The sequence below is a fragment of the Oncorhynchus mykiss genome, chromosome 7 (assembly GCF_057628025.1).
Source record: "Oncorhynchus mykiss isolate SJ-2025 chromosome 7, ASM5762802v1, whole genome shotgun sequence".
In the NCBI taxonomy this organism is placed as follows: Eukaryota; Metazoa; Chordata; class Actinopteri; order Salmoniformes; family Salmonidae; genus Oncorhynchus; species Oncorhynchus mykiss.
This window is the reverse complement of record NC_143028.1, coordinates 44,476,985-44,498,547: the sequence shown is the minus strand read 5'-3', so window position 1 is coordinate 44,498,547 and position 21,563 is coordinate 44,476,985. Positions and strand designations below refer to the sequence as shown.

Genomic DNA, 21,563 nt, shown 5'->3' with positions numbered 1-21,563 from the left:
TGTGAACAGTTAAACGCCCGTGCACATGTGCAGATACTGTGTGTGTGACTTGTGTGAGAGTGAAGTGTTGCATCTCACTCATCATAATATCTCCGGTGTTGCTTGTGGCCACGTCTAGCTTTAATGTAAAAAAAAAATTAAAAAGTTATTCAAATCGAAATATGACTTATATTAGAGCAAGCGGTAAAGCTTCATATGACACCAATGTTTTCTTTGTAGCACCTACATATTAAACACTGGAGTTAATGGAGTCCTGTGTAAGACCAAAAATTTAATAAATATGCCAACTTTTATTAATTATTTCTCAATTATGCTTTTAGATACAAATGTCAACCATCCAGCGTGAAAATCTCTTTTTGTCTGGGTTTCGTGAGGAATCACTCATACTTCTTTCAAAAACATGTTCTTCACAACTACATAACACTGCTGTAGTACAGAGGACATTAGCTACTCTAATTGTGTCAGTATATTTCATGGAGGTTTGGAAAGAGTAAACAAAGACATCCAGCCACATCCACTCCCAAGTCAATCTTTATCCCCAGGTGTCACTGACAAACTGCTACAACTGTGCAAACCCCAAAACATCTGCCATGGTGCACAAAGTGCAAATTCAAAGAATATATTTAGCAACATTAAAACGTTATCTACATTAATTATAAAGCTCAAAGTGCAAATTGCACTGACCTTTGAACTATTACCACATCTTGAAAGCTGACATTACTATTAAACACTTATGTCAGCATTTTAGTCAGTCAACTAGGGTCAAAGGTTGCATAGTGAATTATCACAGGAAAAACAGAGGTCAATCAATATCACATTTTGGTTTTATACTCGATGCACCTCCATGACATAGTTTTTACATGATCAAATCGGCATTTTAGAAAATTACCAAGCTGATTGGATAAAGGTACTTTATCTAGTGGCTCTAACGTTGCACTACACAAGGACAGTTAAGACAAAAACGCATGCAGATCTTGTGATGGAAATCAAATTTGACAGTGCTGATGTCGTGTTCGAATAATGGTCGTCTGCTTTTGAAAGTGTTTTATGAAATGTCATTACATTTATCTCGCCGTTGGTAAGATAATGAATGGACTGGACACGCTCATCAGCGAGCTGTTTCTCAACTTTGAGCTGTCCGTTTCTGGCTACAGCTGCCAGGCTGGCAAGCTCGAGACCTGTGGGTGACAATGACAGCGAATGCACTACACTGGAACCAGCCATTATAACATCAGAAGCATATTGTGAACATTTATAAATTATGTCGGTACCTTGAATTTGTCAAGAAACAAGTGCTTGGCGCTTGCTCCACGTAGTCCTCTCGCTACAGTCTGGGATACGATGGATGCCGCCATGTTGACGCGGAAAAGATCACTGTGAAGAACCATGTGCGCGCAATCTGACCAGTGATAGGGAGGCTGGCGGAAGTGGGCGTTGCAAAAATATTAAACGGAGAAGGGTCTGGGCGCATTAGAGTGGTAAGGCTAAGTTGAGTCGGGGAGGTGAAAGTGCAACATCCGAAAATCGGACACTAATGTGGTTTTCCAACAGCAAGATCAACATGACCACGGTTGCCATTGTTTATAAAAGTTTTGCTTTATAATGTTTAAATAAACATATCTCCAATCCCCATATCACACAAACTGATATCATGTGTGTACATTGTAGGCTACAATCTAGTGAGAGAGAGCCTCAAAAACATTTGTACTGTTTGAGTCATGTCTTTAGCAGGCGCCAGATCAAATCACTTGGATTGGCCTTTGATTTTCATAGGCAGCAAGTTTTTTTTCAAGGGACCTCTTATGTTTGCACACCATAGGAGGATGGTGGCTCCTTAATTGGGGAGGACGGCCTCGTGGTAATGGCTGGAGCGGAATAGCTGGAATGGTGTCAAATACATGGTTTCCATGTGTTTGATGCCATTTAATTTGCTCTATTCCATTTGCTGTCCTCCCCTCAGCAGCATCCATGAGAGCAAACACTTTTTATGGGTGTTATAGTGAAGACCATAGGCAGCTCGTGAGTTTCGATTTGGGGAAGCTTACATTTTATCCTACCAAGGCACACCTGTTAATTTAAATTATTTCCAGGTGACTACGTCATAAAGCTGGTTTAGAGAATGGCAAGAATGTGCAAAGCTGTCATCAAGGCAAACGGTTACTACATGATTCCATATGTGCTATTTAATAGTTTGATGTCTTCACCATTATTCTACAATGTGGAAAATAGTAAAAAATAAAGAAAAACCTTTGAATGAGTAGGTGTGTCCAAACTTTTGACTAGTACTGTATATACAAACAAAACAACTAAAGAATAATGTGTGTTTAGAGTTCTTCAAGTTTTAATGTCACATGCACAAGTACAGTGAAATGCCTTTCTTGCAAGCTGTAAACCAAACAATACAATAATTAATGTCAATGTAATACTACATACAACATAATGTAGCACTTAAACTCAAACGAGAAAAACAAGTGAAAGTAAGAAAGCATATTATAACAGTGTCAGTCAGTTCCAGTAGCATATGTACAATGTGCAGGGATACTGGAGTGATAAAGGTAGAAAATGTATGAATAAAGGTGTATGATAAACAGAGTAGCAGCAGTATATATGATGATTGTATGTGAGTGGGTGTGAATGCAAGTGCATATTATATGTGTGTGAGAAAATGATAGTGTGTTATTATGTTTGTTAGACTGTGAGTGTGTAGTGTCCTCTGTGTGTGAGAGTTTGAGAGTGTGTCTGTGTTTGTGTGTGTGGGCCTTTTTTCAGTCCCTATTTTGCCTTGACATGTTGTTTTATAAAACGTTTGAAGGTAATTTTGCTGTTTGCTTGAGTAATTGGAGATGGGAGTTCCATGCGATCATGGCCTTGTATAATACTATGCATTGGTGTAAATTCGGTTTGGACTTGGGAACTGTGAAGAGATCCATGGTAAATCAAATCAAAATCAAATCAAATTTATTTGTCACATACACATGGTTAGCAGATGTTAATGCAAGTGTAGCGAAATGCTTGTGCTTCTAGTTCCGACCATGCAGTAATATCTAACAAGTAATATAACCTAACAATTTCACAACAACTACCTTATACACACAAGTGTAAAGGAATGAATACGAATATGTACATAAAAATATATAAATGAGTGATGGCCGAACGGCATAGGCAAAATGCAGTAGATGGTACAGTATATACATATGAGATGAGTAATGTAGGGTATGAAAACATTATATGAAGTGGCATTGTTTAAAGTGGCTAGTGATACATTACATCAAGATGGGAAGATGCAGTAAATGGTATAGCGTACAGTATATACAGATGAGATGAGTAATGTAGGGTATGAGAACATTATATAAAGTGGCATTATTTAAAGTGGCTAGTGATACATTTAATTACATCAAGATGGCAAGATGCAGTAGATGGTATATCGTACAGTATATACATATGAGATGAGTAATGTAGGTTAAGTTAACATTATATAATATAAAGTGGCTAGTGATAAATTGATTACATCAATTTTTCCATTATTGAGTCAGTATGTTGGCAGCAGCCACTCAATGTTAGTGATGGCTGTTTAACAGTCTGATGGCCTTGAGATAGAAGCTGTTTTTCAGTCTCTCCGTCCCCGCTTTGATGCACCCGTACTGACCTCGCCTTCTGGATGATAGTGGGGTGAACAGGCAGTGGCTCGAGTGGTTGTTGTCCTTGATGATCTTTTTGGCCTTCATGTAATATCTGGTGGTGTAGGTGTCCTGGAGGGCAGGTAGTTTGCACCCGGTGATGCGTTGTGCAGACCTCACTACCCTCTTGAGAGCCTTCCGGTTATGGGCGGAGCAGCTGTCGTACCAGGCTGTGATACAGCCTGACAGAATGCTCTCAATTGTGCATCTGTAAAAGTTTGTGAGTGTTTTTTGGTGACAAGACAAATTTCTTCAGCCTCCTGAGGTTGAAGAGGCGCTGCTGCGCCTTCTTCACCACGCTGTCTGTGTGGCTGGACCATTTCAGTATGTCTGTGATTTGTACGCATAGGAACTTAAAACTCTCCACCCTCTCCACTACTGACCCATCAATGTAGATAGGGGGCTGCTCCCTCTGCTGTTTCCTGAAGTCCACGATCATCTCCTTTGTTTTGTTGACATTGAGTGTGAGGTTATTTTCCTGACACCACACTCCGAGGGCCCTCACCTACTCCCTGAAGGCCGTCTCGTCATTGTTGGTGTTCAAGCCCACCACTGTAGTGTCGTCTGCAAACTTGATGATTGAGTTGGAGGCGTGCATGGCCACGCAGTCGTGGGTGAACAGGGAGTACAGGAGAGGGCTGAGAACGCACCCTTGTGGGGACCCAGTGTTGAGGATCAGCAGGGTGGAGATGTTGTTACCTACCCTCACCACCTGGGGGTGGCCCGTCAGGAAGTCCAGGACCCAGTTGCACAGGGCAGGGTCGAGGGGCAGGGTCGAGACCCAGGGTCTCGAGCTTAATGACGAGTTTAGAGGGTACTATGGTGTTAAATGCTGAGCTGTAATCGATGAACAGCATTCTTACATAGGTATTCCTCGTGTCCAGATGGGATAGGGCAGTGTGCAGTGTGATGGCGATTGCGTCGTCTGTGGACCTATTGGGGCGGTAAGCAAATTGGAGTGGGTCTAGGGTGTCAGGTAGTGTGGAGGTGATATGGTCCTTGACTAGTCTTTCAAAGCACTTCATGATGACGGAAGTGAGTGCTACAGGGCAGTAGTCATTTATCTCAGTTACCTTAGCTTTCTTGGGAACAGGAACAATGGTGGCCCTCTTGAAGCATGTGGGAACAGCAGACTGGGATAAGTATGGATTGAATATGTCTGTAAACACACTAGCCAGCTGGGATGCCGTCTGGGCCTGCAGCCTTGCGAGGGTTAACGCGTTTAAATCTTTTACTCACGTTGGCTACAGTGAAGGAGAGCCCGCAGGTTTTGGTAGCGGGTCATGTCAGTGGCACTTTATTGTCCTCAATGCGAGCAAAAAAGTTGTTTAGTCTGTCTGGGAGCAAGGCATCGTGGTCCGCGACGGGGCTGGTTTTTCTTTTGTAGTCCGTGATTGACTGTAGACTCTGCCACATACATCTCATGTGGGGCTGGCAAAACCCTTCCACACCTGTGTTCACACATACTCCTTTAGATGCTACAATTCTCAATTCTTTCCCATCAAGGTTGTCTATACCTGGTGGCTTATCATTTAAAAAAATGCACCTCTCCCACACTAACCTGACCAAATTCAGGTTAGTGTGGGAGGAAGCTGAAGTAATTTCACTTCCTAAAATTTCTAACAGCCTCCCAATCAGTTTGCTGCCTGTTTTTTAGTAAACTAATGGAGAGAATTGTGTTTGACCAAAAACAATGCTATTTTTCAGAGAAAAGAGGCCCTGTCCGGGGGTATCATCGGATGGGGCCACAGTGTTTCGGGCCCCTCCTGTCTCAGCCTCCAGTATTTAGTTTATGTGTCGGGGGGCTAGGGTCAGTTTGTTATATCTGGAGTACTTCTGCTGTCTTATCCGGTGCCCTGTGTGAATTTAAGTATGCTCTCTCTAATTCTCTCTTTCTCTCTTTCTTTCTTTCTCTCTCGGAGGACCTGAGCCCTAGGACCATGCCTCAGGACTACCTGGCATGATGACTCCTTGCTGTCAACCGGTCCACCTGGCCGTGCTGCTTCTCCAGTTTCAACTGTTCTGCCTGTGGCTATGGAACCCTGACCTGTTCACCGGACGTGCTACCTGTCCCAGACCTGCTGTTTTCAACTCTCTAGAGACAGCAGGACCGGTAGAGATACTCTTAATGATCGGCTATGAAAAGCCAACTGACATTTACTCCTGAGGTGTTGACTTGTTGCACCCTTGACAACTACTGTGATTATTATTATTTGACCATGCTAGTCATTTATGAACATTTGAACATCTTGGCCATGTTCTGTTATAATCTCCACCCGGCACAGCCAGAAGAGGACTGGCCACCCCTCATAGCCTGGTTCCTCTCTAGATTTCTTCCTAGGTTTTGGCCTTCCTAGGGAGTTTTTCCTAGCCACCGTGCTTCTACACCTGCATTGCTTGCTGTTTGGGGTTTTAGGCTGTGTTTCTGTACAGCACTTTGAGATATCAGCTGATGTAAGATAGACTATATAAATACATTTGATTTGATTTGATTAAGGTCAACTTTACACAGAACCAGGTTATTTTTGCCAAAAACCTGGTTGCCTCTACAAGGAGGTTGAAACATGGCTGCAAATGGCTCTTCCAGCAAGACAATAACCCAAAGCACACCTCAAAATCCACAAAGAAATTGTTAATTGGCCACAAAATCTAAATTTTGCAATGGTCATCTCAGTTTTCAGACCGGAAACCCATTGAATACCTGTGGTTTGAATTGAAGAGGGCAATCCATACGTGCAGATGAAGGATATCAAGGATCTGTAAAGATTCTGTTCGTTCTAAGATCCCTCCCAATGTGTTCTCCAATCTCATAATAAATACAATAAAAGGCTCAGTGCCGTTGTCCTTCGAACATGAGCTATTGAAAAGTATTGAAAACTGGGCACAAACTGGTTGAATTAATGTTGTTTCAGTATCATTTGTCAGCATATTGTGACACGGAATCTATGTGACATAGGATTTGAAAAAAGACATCAACTCTTATTTTGATGGTGAAAGTTCAACCACAGGACTATGTCATCATGGTAACACATTTTCAACAAAGACAAACCTTGTATAAAACATGCTGAATTTGTACCTTTGAAACAGGCTGGGGGAAAAAACTACAGGCTGGGCAACACTTCTTACTGGAGAGTTGATCCATCTACAGCTATCCTTCTCGTCTCCCATCCAGAGTCTTAACCAAATCCAGCCCTGCTTAGATATTTGTCACTGACTACTACCAATGTGCTATAATCAGAATGATTATTTAAAGATCTCCACTTAACAACTGAATATATTTACTATTGCAATCAAAGTTTAACAGAGCAAATTACACATACTTTAAGTCATACAGTATATCATCAACGATACTAGCTATGCCTATATAGCATACGCAGTCATTTGGTATTGGTATTTTGTATTTTATTAGGATCCGCATTAGCTGTTGCAAAAGCAGCAGCTATTCTTCCTGGGGTCCACACAAAACATGAAACATGACATAATAAAGAACATTGATAGACAAGAACAGCTCAAGGACAGAACTACATACATTTTTTTTAAAGGAACACGTAGCCTACGTATCAATGCATAGACACAAACTATCTAGGTCAAATAGGGGAGAGTCGTTGTGCCATAAGGTGTTGTTTAATCTGTTTTTTGAAACCAGGTTTTCTGTTTATTTGAGCAATAAGAGATGGAAAGAAGTTCCATGCAATAAGGGATCTATATAATACTGTACACTTTCTTGAATTTGTTCTGGATTTGGGGACTGTGAAAAGACCTCTGGTGGCATGTCTGGTGGTGTAAGTGTGTGTGTCAGAGCTGTGCGTAAATTGACAATGCAAACAATTTGGGATTTACAACACATTAATTATTCTTATAAAAAGAAGAAGTGATGTAGTCAGTCTCTCCTCAACTCTTAGCCAAGAGAGACTGGCATGCATAGTATATCAGCCCTCTGATTACAATGTAGATCAAAACAAGCCGTCTGATCTGGGCCAGCGACAACTTAACTAGGTCTTTCCTTGCAGCACTGGACCACACAACTGGACAATAATCAAGATTAGACAAAACTAGAGCCTGCAGAACTTGCTTTTTGGAGTGTGGCATCAAAAAAGTGGATGTAAAGATGGACAGACCTCTCCCCATCTTTACAACCATTGAATCTACAGTGGGGCAAAAAAGTATTTTGTCAGCCACCAATTGTGCAAGTTCTCCCACTTAAAAAGATGAGAGAGGCCTGTAATTTTCATCATAGGTACACTTCAACTATGACAGACAAAATGAGAAGAAAAAAAATCCAGAAAATCACAATGTAGGATTTTTAATGAATTTATTTGCAAATTATGGTGGAAAATAAGTATTTGGTCAATAACAAAAGTTTATCTCAATACTTTCTTATATACCCTTTGTTGGCAATGACAGAGGTCAAACATTTTCTGTAAGTCTTCACAAGGTTAATATAAACAGCATATTCAGCTGTTTATATGTCAATCAGTATGGCGACTAAGTCAGGAAAAGCTAAATCTAAGTCTAGATATACAGATGTACACGCAATTTTAGAAGAAATTGATCGAGGACGATTCATTTAGCGATTTCCAAATGGAGGATAGCCTATTTGAGGCTGTTGAGGGGAGGGCAGGCCCACAACAATGGCCAAAGTGAAATGGAGACAGTAGATACAGCTGGTCTGTTGTAGTATAAAAAAGACAGTGGATCTAGCTGGTCTGTCATAATATAATAGAGACAGTAGATCTAGCAGGTCTATAATAATATATTCAACCTTATGTTCCCTGTACTCTATATATATCTGTTTATTATACCTGTTGATACAGGGCTCATATGTGAAACTATTCTAACTGAACATTTTCTTTCACAGTGACACTGACTCCGAATATGAGCCCCCAGTGCCAAGGTGTCCATCCCCCACAAGTGGTGTTCATCTGCCCAAATGTATTTCTGCAGGCATGGATGTGCTATGGCACCTGGCATCAGCAGGAGGACTGAGGGTCTTCCAAATATGGAAAGTGTTATTTTGTAAACGTGTATATATATTTTTTAATGTTTTTTCTCCATTTTTTTTTTTTTTGGGGGGGGGGGGGGTGTTAGAATACCATTTTGGTATTTTGTATACAGTTATTCCATTCAAAATCTATAACTTCACCAATTTGGCCACTTGGGTACATTTGGGCTACTTGTGTGGGACACCTGGGTGACTTCATGATAAATGTCATGTAGCATGCTCATTTTGGAAGTTATCATCTGAAACTGTGCACAAGTACTGTTGCCCTCTTATGTTTTTCATTGAAATTGTCCCCATCTTCCGATCTGAATGTTTGTTTTATCTTGTTCATTTTAAAGATAATGATACAACAACAAAAATAAAAAACATATGTTTTTTTTCATTGTATTATCTAAACCAGATCTATTGTGTTATATTCTCCTACATTCAATTCACATTTACACAAACTTCAGAGTGTTTTCTTTCAAATGGTACCAATATGCATATCCTTGGTTCTGTGCCTGAGCTAGATTTGGCAGTTAGGCAGTTAGATTTGGGTATGTCTTCAGGCTGAAATTGAAAAAAGTAGGAGGGTAGCTCTAAGAGGTTATTAATAATATCAAAGGCTACACTGAAATCTTACAGTACTGCTCCTGCAATCTTCTTATTATCAATTTCTTTCAACCAATCATCAGTCATTTGTGTCAGTGCAGTACATGTTGAGTGCCGTTCACTATAAGCATGCTGAAAGTCTGTTGTTAATTTGTTTACAGAGAAATAGCATTGTATTTAGTCAAACACAAAAAAGTTTGCTACGAGCTGGCAGCAAGCTTATAAGTCTGCTGTTAGAACCAGTAAAGGCCACTTGATCAAATCAAATCAAATTAGAGTAAAAGTTTGTGAGGGTTTTAGCTGACAAGCCACATTTCTTCAGCCTCCTGAGGTTGAAGCCAAATCATCTGTCTGGGTGGGCCATTTCAATTTGTCTGTGATGTGTACACCGAGGAACTTAAAACGTTGCACCTTCTCCACTGCTGTCCTGTTGATGTGGATGGGGGTTGCTCCCTCTGCTGTTTCCTGAAGTCCACGATCAGCTCCATTGTTTTGTTGACGGTGAGTGAGAGGTTGTTTTCCTGACTCCACACTCCTAGTGGCCTCACCTCCTCCCTGTAGGCTGTCTCGTCTTTGATGGTAATCAAGCCCACTACTGTTGTGTCGTCTGCAAACAGTTGGAGGTGTGCATATAGCCACACAGTCATGGGTGAACAGGGTGTACAGGAGGGGGCTGAGCATACACCCTTGTGGGGCCCCAGTGTTGAGGATCAGCGAAGTGGAGATGTTGTTTCCTACCTTCCCCACCTGGGGGCGGCTAGTCAGAAACTCCAGGACCCAACTGCACAGGGAGGGGTTGAGACCCAGGGCCTCAAGCTTAATGATGAGCTTGGAGGGTTCCATGGTGTTGAATGCTGAGCTGTATTCAATTCCTCTGTATTCCTCTTGTTTAGATGGGATAGGCCAGTGTGCGATTGCATCGTCTGTGGACCTGTTGGGGCGGTATGCAAACTGAAATTGGTCTAGGAGTGCAGGTAAGGTGGAGGTGATATGATCCTTGACTAGTCTCTCAATGAACTTCATGATGACAGAAGTGAGTCATTTAGTTCAGTTATCTTTGCCTTCTTGGGTACAGGAACAATGGTGGCAATCTTGATGCATGTTGGGACAACAGACTGGGATAGGGAGCGATTGAATATGTCCATAAACACACCACCCAGCTAGTCTGCGCATGCTCCGAGGACACAGCTAGGGATGTCATCTGGGAAAGCAGCCTTGCTAGGGATAACACATTTAAATGTCTTAATTACAATAAGCCACGGGGAAGGAGTGTCACACCCTGATCTGTTTCACCTGTCCTTGTGATTGTCTCCACCCCCTCCAGGTGTCGCTTATTTTCCACAGTGTATTTATCCCTGTGTTTCCTGTCTCTCTGTGCAAGTTCGTCTTGTATGTTTTCAAATCAACCAGCATTTTCCTGTTCTCCTGCCTTTTGTATTCTCTTTTTTCTAGTCCTCCCGGTTTTGACCCTTGCCTGTTTCTGGACTTTGTACCTGCCTGCCTGACTATTCTGCCTGCCTTGACCACGAGCCTGCCTGCCACACTGGACCTCCTGGACTCTGATTTGGTTTTGACCTTTTACCTGTCCACGACCATTCTCTTGCCTACCCCTTTGGATTAATAAACATTGTAAGACTCCAACCATCTGCCTCCTGTGTCTGCATTTGGGTCTCACCTTGTGCCTTGACAGTACAAACTGGCCATGACAGACCCAGCAGACTTGGACCAGCTCTGCCAAGCTGTCTCCCTGCAGGGAGCCACCATTGGGAGACCTCAGGAGTTGCTACAGGGCCTTTTGGAAGGGCACAGTTCCTTGACGAATCAACATGAACATGGGTTAAAGGTTATTATGGAGCAAATCAGGGAGTTACTCAGAGATTGTCTGCCACCTCTGAAAAACCCCAATCACCCTGTAATTGTTCCCCTATCTGTGGAGAGTTTGTACACCCTATCTCGACTCCCCATGAACCCCGCTTACCTCCTCCAGAGCAATATTCGGGGAATCCTGGTACCTGCCGAGGTTTTCTGTCACGGCTTCTAGGAGTAGTGGGTGGAGGAGTCAGGCGCAGAGAGCAGAGGTAGTTCAATCGTGGTCGTTTATTCCAGGACAACAAGTAATGGTGACGCCAAACACTAAGGCGCATCACTTAACTAGCCCAAAAGCAGGACCAAACAGTCCGGAGGAAAGAGTCCATGAGAATCCACACACACATGAACAGAAAAACAACCACAAAAGCAGGCGGGCATACCTGGTTTAAATAGCCCAAATCAAAACCCAAACAAGAAACAGGTGAGACTAATCAGACAAAACAAACTGAAACAGAAAAGGGGATCGGTGGCAGCTAGTAGGCCGGCGACGACGACGACGACCGCAGAGCGCCGCCCAAACAGCAAGAGGAACCACCTTCGGCGGGATTCGTGACATTTTCTTTCACAGTGCTTGCTTATTTTTGAGCTACAGCCATCTTCGTTTTCTTCAAACCGATCGAAGATAGCATATATAATTACGCTAATGTTGGGAAGGGCGCTCTCCTGGGCTATGGCAGTTTGGGAACAACAATCTGCAAATTGCTGCTTGGGGAGTCCAATCTGTCTCTCCGAGTGCTCATTGACTCTGGGGCTGATGAATGTCTTATGGATGGCACGATGGCTTCGGAGCTTGGTATTCCCACTCAGCCTCTCTCTGTGCCCATGGATGCTAGGGCACTGGACGGCCGCTCTGTATTGGAAGTCACCCATAGTACTGTGCCCGTTCAATTATGGGTTTCTGGTAACCACAGTGAGACAATACACTTCCTCCTCATTGCATCTCCCCATGTTCCGGTTGTGTTGGGAATTTCCTGGCTACAAAAACAAAATCATGTGATTGACTGGACCCAAGCTCCATCCTGGATTGGAGTCCTTTTTGCCATTCCCACTGCCTTCAAGCAGCACAGCCTTCCCCAAGTCATCCTACTCAGGATGTTAGCAAGACTGTGGATGTCTCTGCTATTCCTACTGATTACCATGACCTCCTGGAAGTGTTCAGTAAGGCACGTGCTACTTCCCTTCCCTTCCCCTGCACCGTCCTTATAATTGTGCCATTGACCCTCTTCCAGGCACCACACCACATTGGGGTCGGTTGTATTCTCTGTCTGGACCAGAGACCAAAGCTATGGAGGAGTACATAGAGGACTGGGCCGTTCGTCCTTCTGCCGGCGCAGGGTTTTTCTTTGTGGAGAAGAAGGACAAGATGCTGCGCCCGTGCATTGACTACCGGGGACTTAACGATATCACTGTCAAAAGTCATTACCCCCTACCTCTCCTCTCCTCGGTGTTTCAACCTCTCCAGGGGGCTACCTTGTTTTCCAAGTTGAATGCCTACCACCTGGTTCGGATGCGCAAGGGGGATGAGTGGAAGACAGCCTTCCACACAGCCAGTGGACATTATGAGTACCAGGTCATGCCATTTGGACTCACTGTCTTCCAGGCTTTGGTCAATGAAATGTTTGGGGACATGCTAAACCTGATTGTGTTCTTCTACCTGGACGACATCCTGTTTGTTCCAGATCTGCCCAAGAAAATGTTTTCCATGTCAGACAGCTCCTTCAGGGCCTCCTGGAGAACCAATTGTTCATGAAAGCCGAGAAGTGAGTTCCACCGCTCTTCTATCACCTTTCTGGGATATGTCATTGCTGAGGGCAATGTTCAGACGGATCCTGGAAAGGTGAAAGCTGTGGTGGATTGGCTCCATCCAACGTCCAGGGTGCAGTTGCAACAGTTTCTTGGTTTTGCAAATTTCTACCGCCGTTTCATTCGGAATTACAGCATCCCTATGTCTTCCTGTCCCATCGTCTCAATCCTGCTGAGAGGAACTACGATGTTAGCAACCGAGAACTCCTCGTGGTGAAGATGGCATTGGAGGAGTGGAGGCACTGGCTGGAAGGAGCAGAAGAGCCATTCCTGGTCTGGACCGACCATAAAAACTTGGAATATCTCCGTTCAGCCAAGCGTCTCAACTCAAGGCAGGTCCGGTGGGCCCTTCTGTTTACCAGATTCAACTTTACCATTTCCTACCATCCTGGGTCTAAAGATGTGAAGCCTGATGCTCTCACCAGCCTATAAAGTTTGTCTGCCACACCCTCGACTTCTGAAACCATTCTCGCTACCTCATGCCTTGTTGTCACTGTGGATTGGGGTATTGAGAACCTGGTTTGCGAGGTGCAACGCTCCCAAACTGGACCTGAAGGGGCCCGGCTAACCAGCCTGTCATCCGGATTCCAACCCCAATCTAACTGTCAGTCATTGTAAGCATTGTAAGACTCCAACCATCTGCCTCTTGTGTCTGCATTTGGGTCTCACATTGTGCCTTGATAAGGAGAGGGGAGCCCACAGTCCTTGGTAGCGGGCAGCAAAGGTGGCACTGTATTATCCTCAAAGCGGGCAAAGAATGGGTTTAGTTTGTCTGGAAGCAAGACGTCGTTGTCCGTGATGTGGCTGGTTTTCTTTTTGTAGTCGTAATTGCCTGTAGACCCTGCCACATGCGTCTCATGTGTATCCCATTGAATTGCGACCCCACTTTGTCCCTATACCGACATTTTGCTTGTTTGATTGCCTTGCAGTCGGAATAACTATACTGATATTCCCAGTCATCTTTCCATGGTTAAATGCAGTGGTTTGCTCTTTCAGTTTTGTGCAAATACTGCCATCTATCCACGGTTTCTTGTTAGGGTAGGTTTTAATAGTCACAGTGGGTACAACATCTCCAATGCACTTCCTGATAAACTCACTCACCGAATCAGCGTATAACTCGATGTTATTCTCTGAGGCTGCCCGGAATATTTCCCAGTCCATGTGATGAAAACAATCTTGAAGCTTGGATTCCGATTGGTCAGACCAGCATTGAATGGTTCTTGTCACAGGTACATCATATAGGAGCAAAATGGAGTTGTGGTTGGATAATTTATTTTATAATTGGCAACATCAAATGGTTTTGTAATGAAAAAGCCATCTGATTCGATGAAAGATGGAGTTGAATTTGTCTTTCTGACCCTAATTTCATTTACAGTTATCAAGTTTGTTTCAATCATTCTTTGTATCTTTGATCTTGGCTTCATAACACATTTTCATATTTTTGTTGAATTAATCAATTTGCAGTAATTCTGTCAGTCAGATGTGCAGCCAGACTTATTAGCCACTCTCTTTCAACCATATAGTTTTTCAATTCCTCCTTAACAGTTCTAACAGTCAGTTTCTTAACGGGTTCATGTTAATAAATAATTGGAAGAGGCAATGTCATAAATTCATCAAGTGCAGCATCTGGATGCTCCTCATTAATCACATCAGACCAACAAACATTTTTAACATCATCCAAGATCATCCACACGCAAAATCTTTTGTATGATCTATTATACACTATTTTAGGCCCAGCTGTTGGAACTTTGGCTTTCCTGGATATAGCCATTATATTGTGATCACTGCATCCAATGGGTACGGATACAGCTTCAGAACAAAGTTCTACAGTATTAGTAAAAATTTGATCGATACATGTTCCTGTAGTGTTTGTAAACATCCTGGTAGGTTGATTAATAACCTGAACCAGATTACAGGCACTGTTTACAGTAAGAAGCTTCCTCTTAAACGGACAGCTTGATAAAAAACAGTCAATATTCAGGTCCCCAAGAAAGTAGACATCTGTTTACATCACATACACTATCAAACATTTCACACATATTATTTAGATACTGACTGTTAGCACTTAGTGGTCTATAGCAAAACCCAAAAGAAAAGGCTTAAGATGTGCCAAGTGAACCACCAGTCCTGTGGGCACGCACCACCTCAATATTCCTGTGGGTCCATTTTTCATTTCTCAGAGATCATTTACCTCACTTTGTCCTCAGACTCCATCCAGGTCTCATGTGGAGATTCTGCAATTCCGTCCACAGCCATGTTGTTCTGCCTTGATTGTCCCTCGAGTCTGATTTATCCATCATTGTTATCATGGATTCACACACAGAACTGATGTCCTCTCTCAATGTCTTACAGATTGCTGTCATTTTTGTCGTTCTCCTTTTTCAACTCATCAAGCTGACCCTGGGAGAACTGCAAACTGTTCTTCAGGTCCTGGACCTCTGGTCAAGTCGTCCATTCTTTTATTATCTATTGTTTCAATTTAACCCAGGGATCAACTAAAAATAAACAATACATACATACATACAGGCCTAAGGTTTCAAGATTTGCTTGATTTCAAATGTAATCTACAACTTAATAATTACAATGTTGGATTCACATCTCCATCTCAACCAAAAATGTAATTTAAAGAATAGGACTAAATCAAATCAAACTAACTTTAAGTGCATTTAAAGTTTGATTTGATTTAGTCCTAATCTTTAAATAACATTTTTGGTTGAGATGGAGACGTGAATCCAACATATCAATTATACATTTGTAGACAAATTGGATATTGAATTGTTTGGTTGTCAACGCAACCAATGTAGTGGGTTAGAAATAGTCTGACAACATTTTCACATTTAACTGAATTCAAACATACTTGCTAGTTTGCTTAAATGTAAGGAAATGGGAAATTGTAAGGAAATTATTCATAGAGGGCCTCCCGAGTCATTTGATTGCCAGCCGCGATGGAAGACCCATGAGGCAGGGCAAAATTGGCCCAGCATCGTCCGGGTTTGGGGAGGGTTTGGCCAGCTGGGATGTCCTTGTCCCATCACGTTCTAGCGACTCCTTGTGGCGGTCTGACACATGCATGTTGACTTCAGGTCCAAAGCTGTGCATTGTTTCCTCCGACATATTGGTGCGGCTGGCTTCTGGGTTAAGCGAGCAGTGTGTCAAGAAGCAGTGAGGCTTGGAGGACGTTTCGGAGGACGCATGACTCTCGACCTTCGCCTCACCCGAGTCCGTATGGGAGTTGCAGCGATGGGACGAAACTGTAACTACCAATTGGATATGATGAAATTGAGGAGAAAAAAGGGGTAAAAAGTACAAAAAAATGTAATACAAAAAAAATAACATTCTTCATAGATTGGAGAGATACCTCTGTGTCATAGATCAAGTTGTGCCTACTCTGGTTCCCTAATATTAAATATTTTCTTATTGAACATTGGTTTTATTTTATTTTTTCTAAAAAGACAACCCTGATTCATTTAACCATTATTCCTGATTCAGTCCATAGGTTACAATGACATCAAGTTGCTGAAAGGAAGCTATAATAGCCTACTGTTCAAATATTCTCTACCTTCAGAGTACAATCGAGGTAGAACTTTTAATTTGTTCAAAGAGAGTGGGATTAAGAGAATGATCTATCATCTACAGGTTATATGCCATGCCCTATCAGTCAAATACTGTAAGTGCTAGTCCGCCCTCGCTGAGGTTATTCATTTTAAATCTGCATTTAGACATATTTCTGTACAGTAAATTGCAGGGGCAGAAAGACGACTGAAGCTAAAAGAGAACATGCACATTATCAAAGGCGTATCTCTTCTGCTCTGAACCTCTCCAGCTCAATTCACTTTTGTGACGTTGTGTTTTTAGTCCTGTACTAGCCTGCCACTCTCCTCAGTAGACAGGGTTTGGGAGGTAGGAGCAGAGGAGCAGAGGAGAGCAGGCGTGTGCTGTGGGAGCCCGACTGAATAGCTAAATAACCCACTCACCCAGTCCTCCAGAACACTCATTACCCTGACATCTTTAAAGGGCAAAAGAGGGCAAAGGGACCATAAAGTGCAGTGATTATGACAGAGAGTGAGAGAGACACTCACTTAGAAATGATCAGTGTCAGCAGATGAGGGAGAGTGCAGGCAGAGGGGAGGAGGTGATGAAGCACTTCTCGAAAAAAAAAGATGGGTGTGTTTTCTTCAGCCCCGTTTCAGTCAAATAAACAAATCTGTTCGGCGGTGAAAATGAATTTCTCTTTTGACATGTGCAAATGTGGGATATTTTATAATGGCAAATGAGGTGAATTTGCTTCATGTTTATTCTATTCTTTGCACTGTCAACCTCTCTCGTTTTGAGGGGAGCTTTTGATAGTCAGTGATCCATATTCCATAAAGTAAAATATTCTCTGTGTTCTGTCCTTTCTCTACTTTATAACAAGGGCAAGAGCAAAAATGAAGTAAAGATGCTGGCTCTGGACAATATTTGATTCTGTCAACAAAACGTACCTGGTGTATGAAAATGCATTGTTGTCATACAATTGGAGTCATCAACTTGGTAGACTATAAAATGTAATGGTAGCTAAAATTAACCAGAGTGATTGACAGGTGATTCACTTACACATTTTCACCCGGTTGGCCATGCCTTTCAGAATATGAATGTGTCTGATTCATGCAATTCAACTTTCTAATTTCTCTCTCACAGAGCTGTCAAAGGTGTTTTTTGTCCCTAGGAAAAAAACATGGCTTGCTGTATTCCTGATTTACAATCCGTTAATACTTTAGCAGTTACTTTGGAATTAGTATGGGTGCCAAATCTGTTACCATTATTCGTAGCAGAGTGTAACTCTTTCCGTAACACAGGCTTTCTGCCCTCATCATAGCATGGTTCCTGGGGTGTAAAAAGAGACCATGCAAATATGGACAATGCAACATGTCAGTGTGATGCCTTCCTCAATATCATCCCATTGTGCTTTTATTCCAACATAAATTAGAATATTCTTTGTTGGATGGTAATGACATGTATACTTCCCCTTGAGAGATGAGATGGTACAGGTACGATATTGCCATTGAGATCAACTACAGAACATTTTACTTAGCATCAAATGAAGAATGGAGGAAGGGAGGAGGAAAGGAAAGGAAAGAAGGATGGGCGGAAAGGGGAAGTGAGGGAATGTGTGGGCTTAGAACAATAGGACTGAATCGCTCAAATTAAAAGCAGCGATTCCATCCAGTAGCCTTTGAATGTACACTCTTAGTGGAAAAGCTCATTTTAGGTGTTTTGAGCAGTGAATTGGCATTTTTGACTTAGGCTCCAAAACATGTGAATTCCAACAATGTAGATAATGATGAGAGGTGCGGACAGCTTACATTTGTTTGCTAAGTATAATGTTCCTCCAGGGTTATTGTCATTAGAAACTGCACTAAAACGTCTATGTAGCTCCTGTTTATGTCCTTTATGTACAGCTCGGGTCTCTTCTACAATGTTCAGCACTACTCGAAGAGGGAAATAATGATGTCACACATCTGATCTCCCTTGCTCCCCACCTCCATTCGCATAGAGGGTAGAGGGAGGCAGTCAAGTGTTTTGTGGTTTCCCTCCATAATCCATTGTCAATTTCCACTCAGCAGGCTGTAGGCATGGAGATCGCTGGAGAGGAGAGCCACAGATCCCAGAAGGTTGTCTGCTCTACCTTCCCTTAAACTTATGTAACAGCAGGGGGCTTCACTAACAACCCACAGGACTCACCGCATGTGGCTGAGACCTCAGGCCCTGCCCAGTGGAGTCTGGACTCCATTGCCTTTTTTTGTCTTGATGTTTTTGTCTCTGTTTCTGCCTCTGTCTCTGTCTTTCTCTCAATCTCTTACACACGTTCTCTTGCTCTCTCTGATCAGTATGTTAACCCCATTTTCCGTCAGTGAGTTTGAACCCAGTTCGGTGTGGTGCTAATGATGCCCTCTTAAGAAGTCAATGAGACATTGACAGCAAGGCGGTGCCCGTCTCATTAACTGGTCTGGTCGGCGTTGCGTTGAATCGAGTAGAAAAGCTACTGAATAATCCTCCATCCATCCCTCTCCTCGCAGGCTAAGTATCAGCCTGAACAGCCATGGGCCCTCTGGGTATCCCTGACAAAGCTCCTCCATTCTGAGAGAGTCTCTTCTCCTTCTCTTTAGATTCACCTTGCCCACATTAAAGGCCCCAGCCACTCTCCTCTGGCTCAATGCAAATAGGCCCATTTCATTTGATTCACTCCCCACTTCTATGCCTGCTCTCATTCTCCGTCTGAAAAAGAGAGACACTCTCAGTGATTTGGATGTGCAACGGTGCCTCTTTGAATGCATTATATATGATACACTCAGGCACCACATACACTCTAAAAAGAAAAGGTTCCTGGAGAATCCTTTAGGGGTTCTTCAAATTTAAACTGTGGGGGAACCCCTATAAGTTCTTCAAGGAACCCCTTTTAATGGACAATCGAAGAACCTTTCGGGGTAGATTTTTTAACAACCCTCCCACTCCCCCGTTGTTATAATTAATCTAATAATAATACATATCACAAAAACAACAATAACACAATATTTTAGTTCTCTGTGTTTTTAAAATGATTTTAGTGGCAAAGCTGTAATGCTCATCTGATGAAGAAGGAGTGGACCAAAGCGAAGCGTCATACATGTTCATGATATTTATTAAAACTGACCACTGAAATAAAATAACAACGTGGCACAAAACGAAACAGTTCTGCCTGGTCAAAACACAAAACAGAAAACAACTACCCACAAAACACAGATGGGAAAAGCTGCCTAAGTATGATTCTCAATCAGAGACAACGATAGACAGCTGCCTCTGATTGAGAACCACACCCGGCCAAACACAAAGAAATAGAAAACATAGAAATAAAGAAACTAGATGCCCACCCTAGTCACACCCTGGCCTAACCAAAATAGACAATAAAAGCCTCTCTATGGCAGAATAAAACAAATCTAAATACGAGGTAAACTCCTAGCAGAGCCCCAAGTCCAATGGGTATATCCTCTGGCGGGTTGATGTTAATGTGTTCATGTTCTCCGTATCCATACCCAGAATGATTTGCTGTTCATGGTGATCAAACAGGTTTCCTTTAATATTCATCAGAGGTTTAGGGAGGGTGAATCCAAAAAATAGTAATTATACAGATGATTAACAAAATATGCAGACAACAGTATTCATACCTTGGTTTTTGTGGTAAATGTGAATGAAAAAAGCTGTTTTGATAATGGTTTTCATACACATACCTTGTCCATAATGTAGAGGCCTATGGGATATTCATTGAAGCGGTAAGAGAGGAGGATGGTAAATGTGATCTGCATAACATACCAATACCAATTTACATACCTTTGCATGCCTCCTTGTCTGTATTCCTGCAGACACAGACACAAAAGTGAGCAGTTCAATTATCTGCACCCAATACAGCTAGACTTCAACATATTCTCATATCCTACATAAGAGAGGAGGATGGTAAATGTGATCTGCATAACATACCAATACCAATTTACATACCTTTGCATGCCTCCTTGTCTGTATTCCTGCAGACACAGACACAAAAGTGAGCAGTTCAATTATCTGCACCCAATACAGCTAGACTTCAACATATTTTCATATCCTACATATTCTTACCTTTTGTTGATTGATTTCCATTGAATTGTGTCCCTTTTCTGTTTTAGAAAGATTTGCACAAATATGAAAAGAGATGGTATCATCATAAAACAATATCAATTTAGAGGAGGTTTTTACATTTTTCAGTTGAGTGCCTACACCTGCTGTCCTTCCAAATTTAAATTCAAGTGTTTGAGTTGGGTAGTTAGGTTCCTGCAAGAACCCTCACCAACTAAGGAGGTTCCTCGATGAACCCCACATCCTATGGGGTTCTTGGAAGAACCTTTTGGGGGGCTTTTACAGTGCCAAGGACACTAAACTTCTTCAAAGAACTTTGAGGATATTAGAAGAACTCTTGTTAAATCCCTACTTTTTAGAGTGTACTGCATACGAGTTTCAAAATGGCTGCCAGTCTTGTTATTGTGCTGTTATCCCCGTCAAAGCCCAGCATTCACACTTTATTGTATGTTTTCATACAGCTTTATGAGGCATTAGGCAGCCACAGGAAGGCCTTGTTTTCTATCCGCCCGAAAACAAAATGAGTCAGAGAGATGGGAATGAATGCACTTAACTGCTGAGTCAACAGGCAGGGAATCTAGAAGCTTAGTCACAGAGAAAGTAAACCTGCTGCCTAAAGGGGAAATGAAATGAGAGAGAGACACCATTAAGACTCTTGATAGAGATCAGAGTGCATGGTCTTCTGTGCTCAGCACATCTTTTCATATGACAGAATGCAAACATAATTTAGTCATCTGTTTTGTCCCGCTGTCGTGCTCCCAGTATCACATATGTATGTTTGAGTTCTCCTCCCCAGATGTGTAGATAATTCTCGAAGAAAATAAATGGTCCAAAACTCATTGAGGCTATTACGAATCCACAGGACATAAAACAATATAGAGGCAAGATGGATATCGATTTTGAGACTTGACATGTAATGTTTTCATATTTTAGTATACACTTTTCATATTATTTCGGAATTCCTGTGATTTCTCAAAAAACAAGCGTATCTCTGTGAA

The 21,563-nt window shown here is 42.3% G+C and overlaps 1 protein-coding gene and 1 long non-coding RNA gene across 2 annotated transcripts in view; both read right to left on the bottom strand.

Annotated features, from left to right (window-relative positions):
* Positions 1-1,423, bottom strand: part of LOC110527962 (succinate-CoA ligase GDP-forming subunit beta) — a 127,676-nt gene extending 126,253 nt beyond the window's left edge. The window contains exon 1 of the mRNA XM_021609613.3: positions 1,272-1,423. Within this exon, the coding sequence (XP_021465288.1) occupies positions 1,272-1,388 (117 nt within the window). The 5' untranslated portion in view covers positions 1,389-1,423. The remainder of the gene's footprint in view (positions 1-1,271) is intronic.
* A 14,239-nt stretch (positions 1,424-15,662) lies between these two features.
* Positions 15,663-21,246, bottom strand: LOC149982554 (uncharacterized). The gene is made up of 4 exons (XR_016497270.1): positions 20,569-21,246; positions 20,452-20,477; positions 20,287-20,312; positions 15,663-19,197 (listed from the first exon to the last, which is right to left on the bottom strand). It is a non-coding gene; the product is annotated as an uncharacterized LOC149982554 (long non-coding RNA).
* Positions 21,247-21,563: the final 317 nt, after the last annotated feature.